The sequence below is a fragment of the Mandrillus leucophaeus genome, unplaced genomic scaffold, assembly GCF_000951045.1.
Source record: "Mandrillus leucophaeus isolate KB7577 unplaced genomic scaffold, Mleu.le_1.0 Scaffold2, whole genome shotgun sequence".
Taxonomy (NCBI): Eukaryota; Metazoa; Chordata; class Mammalia; order Primates; family Cercopithecidae; genus Mandrillus; species Mandrillus leucophaeus.
Genome location: NW_012102031.1, coordinates 1,085,481 through 1,090,736, shown reverse-complemented (window position 1 = coordinate 1,090,736; position 5,256 = coordinate 1,085,481). Strand labels below are relative to the sequence as shown.

Below are 5,256 nucleotides of genomic sequence, written 5' to 3'. Positions count from 1 at the left end.
TAATCCTAGCACTTAAGGAGGCCAAGGCGAGTGGATCACAAGGTCAGGAGATCAAGACCATCCTGGCTAACACAGTGAAACCCCGTCTCTACTAAAATTACAGAAACTTTGCCAGGCATGGTGGTGGGTGCCTGTAGTCCCAGCTACTCAAGAGGCTGAGTCAGGAGAACGGCGTCAACCCAGGAGGCAGAGCTTGCAGCGAGCCGATATCGCACCACTGCACTGCAGCCTGGGCAACAGTGCAAGACTCTGTCTCAGAAAAAAAGTATTTGGGCCCATCCCCCAAGATTCTGACTCAAGAGGCTTGGGGCAGGCTGAGAACTGTGCTTCTGAGTGTCCAAGGGATGGCAGGCTCGGTGCCTGCACTCTGGGAGCCTGAACCCTCTCAATGGGCCTCTCACTGTCTTCTACACTGGCTTGGTCCAGACATGAGAATGAAGAATGCCCCTCTCCCCGGGCTCAGCACCTCCCTTGACTGCTGGTCCCCACTCCTCTCAGCGTGGCCCTCTCTCTACTCCTCCCTCTTTCCAGGATCTGGTAATCACCCTCCCATCCTTGGATGCACACCCCTTTGCAATGTAACCGCACTTTCTCCCACCCAGAGGTGAAGTCGATTTCTCCATACCCTCACCCTAGCCAATGGGATGGAAGCAGAGGCTTGAGAAGTACTTATGCACCGAACTTTGGAACCTTAAAACCGCCAAGCCCAGCCTGGCCTACTGAAAGATGAGACCATGTGGGGCAGAGATGGGCCAGCCCAGCCCAGGCTCCCAGGAACCAACCAATCTGCCAACCTTCAGAATGTGAGACCATCCTAGATCGTCCAGCCCCAGGCCAGCCAGCCCAGAGGAAAACCACCCAACTGACCCACAGAATAGGGAGAAACAATCCAAGCTGATAAGTCACTGAGTGCTCGCTAGGTGCTAAGGCTCGGTCCTAAGAGCTTTCATGTATTAACTCCTTAATCCTCACAACAGTCTTAGAATATAAAATCTATCCTGAAGTGCACCTGACAGATGAGGAAGCAGAGGCACAGAGCCATGACATATTCTGCCAGGACACACAGCTATTAAGAGGCAGAGTTCAGCTTTGAATCTCGAGACCACACTCTTACTTACAGTGTCCTACTATCGAAGTCCCCTCCCACAGCCAGCCTGCTGATCCCCCTTCCGTCTGCTCTCCACAGGCAGTGGGCAGTCCGAGGAATGGACATGGTGCAGAGCTCAGTAGCAATGAGACCAAAAGGGCACAGACATAGAGCTATGATGTCAGAGCTGAAGAGGCCTTGAGAACCACCTAGTCCACATCCCAGGCCTCACAGATGAGGAAACAGAGGCCCAGAGAAGATAAGTCTGCCGCTGTCACCGGGTCAATTCCTGGCCAATTCAGGATGAGGCCCCAGGTCTCTCAACCTCCAGGACTCCCAGCACCCTCTGGCCATCTCTTTGGCTTCAACCTTTTAAAATTTTTTAATATTTTATTTATTTATTTATTTATTTATTTATTTAAAGACAGGGTCTTACTATGTTGCCCAGACTGGCCTTGAACTCTGTGGCTCAAGAGATCCTTCCGCCCTCAGCCTTACAGGCACACACCACTGAACCTGGCTTTGGCTTGAACTTTTGCTACAGAAAACTGAGCCCCAAGAAACCCAATGCCCCAGGGACAGAAGATACCCACCTTTGGTGTGTGATGCGCCATCCCCAGGGAATACATAGGCATCCTCCAGTTTGGTGATATCAAACAGACATATGCAGAGTCCCACGTTGTACACGACCTGCATGCATACAAACATAGACACACAAGCACACATGGACACAGAGTGACCACAGGCCCAGCTCCCAGGCAGTCTGAACCCCTCACAACCGCAAGCAAGCCATGATTATCTCCTTTTTAAGGTGAAAATGAGTTTGTGGAGGAAACCAGGGTAAGGAACCTCAGAACGATGCAGAGATCTGGAAGGAGCAGGGCCTCGGGTGACAAAACAGGTCCAGGTTCCAAGGCCAGCTCTACCACCCACTGTGTGACTGCCAAGAGGGTCACTTCACCTCTCTGAGCCTCAGTCTCCCCATCACAGAATGGGAAATACCAGACGGCAGGGTTATAAAATAAAGAGAGATAACAGATGTGAAGCCCCTAGCCTAGTGCCTGGCTCGTGAGCTGAAAACAATCATCATTGAGGATCTTTGTTATTACTAGTGAGGACCAGTGACAGGAATGCTAGCTAAACGTGCAGTCTCCGACATCCCAAAGCCAATGCCAGAGCTCATAGTTTAGTAAGCGTCAGAACCATTGTGCTCACAATATCTTAGACACACAGATGCAGCCACAGGGACTGCAGCTGGCAGAGGGACACATGACCTAGGCCCCAAGAATGTGCAGAAATCCCATGCCCCCACCCCACACCATGGTGTTTCAAACAACTGGCTACTCAGTGTCTGCTTATCTGCCACCATGTCATCACCCCCACTTAGAACCCTTGCAGGAACTGTCCAAGAATTAGCAAGAAGCTCAGAGAACTCAGAGTTGTGGCCAAACCTCACCAAGATAAGGCCACAAGATCCATGCCCTTTGTCAGACCATGGATTTCTGTTTGGGCCTCCTCTCAAATGATTCATCTAATTGACTACTATAAGACTTGTCCCAACAGGACCTGTACTCCAAAGGGACTCCATTCCCTTCTTGGACTTTCTACCCCTTCTCTCTCCACAAGGTCCGTACCTCATCCCCCAACAGATCCTCACCTTCAACCTCACAAAGTAACTAGCAGCCATCCACTTAAAGACTCCATGAGTTCCCTTCACCACCTAACAACCTTCAAATCAACCTCACCGCTTCTGAAGGGACTGCCTCAGGAAGCTGAGCTTCCTCTTTCTGGCTCCTTCTCAGTCCATCACCTCCTGATGCTCCACGGATAAAGACCAGTACCTCATCCTACAGGGCTGTGTGGCCTGGCCCCCACCCACCTTTCCAGCCTACCCTTCCCTCTGCCCAAGCCACACCAGCCTCTTCCACACCATGGTAGGTGTTGTACCCCTTCTTCTTTTTTTTTTTTTTTTTGAGGCAAAGTTTCACTCTTGTCACCCAGGCTGGAGGGCAATGGCACGATTTCAGTTCACTGCAACCTCCGCCTCCTGGGTTCAAGTGATTCTCCTCCCTCTGCCTCTCAAGTAGCTGGGATTACAGGCGCCCACCACCATGCCCAGCTACAGCTACTTTTTATTTTTAGTAGAGATGGGGTTTCACCACGTTGGACAAGCTGGTCTCGAACTCCTGACCTCGGGTGATCCACCAGCCTCAACCTCTCAAAGTGCTGGGATTACAGGTGTGAGCCACCACGCCCTGTCTGTATTCCTTCTTCACAGGGCCTGTGCACATGCCAGTTCCTGCCTTCAGGGCTCTTCTCTCCACCCAGTCCCCTCCCACCCCAGAAAGGAATCCTCTGGTTGGCTCTACTTCACCATCAGATCTCAGTTCCAACCCCACCTCCTCACCAAAGCCGCAGGTTCCCTCATTCCAGGGGATGGTCCTTTGTTCCCGCAGGTGTGTGAACACCTGTCCCTCATAGCATTTACCTCAATTTGTCACCACACCCTCAACTATGGACCCCTCTCATTCGTATCTGCTTTTCCCAGCACACTATAGCTCAGAGCCTTGCCTCTGTTTCATTCAACAGACAAACGGCTGGGCGCAGTGGCTCACGCCTGTAATCCCAGCACTATGGGAGGCTGAGGCAGGCAGATCACCTGAGGTCAGGAGTTTGAGACCAGCCTGGCCATCATGGCGAAACCCTGTCTCTACTAAAAGTACAAAAATTAGCCGGGCGTGGTGGCGGGCACCTGTAATCCCAGCTACTCAAGAGGCTGAGGTAGGAGAATAGCTTGAACCCAGGAGGTGGAGGTTGCAGTGAGCCAAGATTGCACCACTGCACCCCAGCCTGGGCGACAAGAGCGGGACTCTGTTTAAAAAACAAACAAACAAACAAACAAAAAACATAAAATTATGGAACATCTACTGGTGCCAGGCTCTGGCTAAGTGAGGGGATACTTCAGGGAAGAAGACAGATAAGTCCCTGCTCTCAAAGAGAGGGAAAGGAAAAAGTCTAAGATGGAAAGAGTGATGCGACACAGAATACCTGGAAAGGGAGGACTGCCAGAGAAATGGCAGTGGGAGGACCTCTCAGCTGGCACTAAGGCACATAGGCACGGCGCAGAGATGGCGCACAAATATTGGCTGCTAGAATGAAGGGATGAACCCCCTGACAGTTAGTTAACTCTGTACTACTAGAACTGTTCATCTTCACAAAAACAATGCACTGGCCCAGAGCAGTGGCTCACGCTTGTAATCACAGCACTTTGGGAGGCCAAGGTGGGGAGATCAAGAGATCGAGACCATCCTGGCCACATGGAGAAACCCCGTCTCTAGTAAAAATACAAAAATTGGCCGGGCACGGTGGCTCACGCCTGTAATCCCAGCACTTTGGGAGGCCGAGGCGGCGGATCACGAGGTCAGGAGATCGAGACCAACCAGGCTAACATGGTGAAACCCCATTTCTACTAAAAATCCAAAAAAAATTAGCCGGACGTGGTGGCGGGCCCCTGTAGTCCCAGCTACTTGGGAGGCTGAGGCAGGAGAATGACGTGAATCCGTGAGGCAGAGCTTGCAGTGAGCCGAGATCGCGCCACTGCACTCCAGCCTGGGCGACAGAGCGAGACTCCATCTCAAATAAATAAGTAAATAATAAAAATAAAACTAAATACAAATACAAATACAAAAATTAGCTGGGCATGGAGGCGCGTGCCTGTAGTCGTCCTAGCTACTCGGGAGGCTGAGGCAGGAGAATTGCTTGAACACAGGAGGCGGAGGTTTGCAGTGAGCCGAGATTGCGCCACTGCACTCCAGCCTGGGCGACAGAGCAAGACTCCGTCTCGGGGAAAGAAAAAAAAAAAAAAAAAGAAACGAAACAAAACAAAAACAACAAAAAACCAATGCATGGCTGGAAGGACAGCAACATTTTATCCCCATTTTACAAATGGAAACTGAGGCCCAGAGGGGGTAACTTGCCTGCAATTGCAAAGTAATTTAGAATTGTAGAGTCTGACACTTCCAGTTACAACTCCCTTTTTTAAGCTCATTTTCTTTTGATCCCCTTCAACATCCTGTTTCACGGTGAACAGAAGTTCTGAGACATTAAGCCGCTTGCCCACGGCCAGGGCTTGGCATGACGGAGGCCAGGCCTGCGGCCGGTGGGCGGCG

General features: G+C 51.2%; 1 protein-coding gene across 1 annotated transcript in view; it reads right to left on the bottom strand.

Annotated features, from left to right (window-relative positions):
* POLR3H (polymerase (RNA) III (DNA directed) polypeptide H (22.9kD)) overlaps positions 1–1,783 on the bottom strand; it is a 17,672-nt gene extending 15,889 nt beyond the window's left edge. The window contains exon 1 of the mRNA XM_011979118.1: positions 1,681–1,783. Coding sequence (XP_011834508.1) covers positions 1,681–1,783 — 103 coding nt within the window. The remainder of the gene's footprint in view (positions 1–1,680) is intronic.
* Between the last annotated feature and the right edge of the window lie 3,473 nt (positions 1,784–5,256).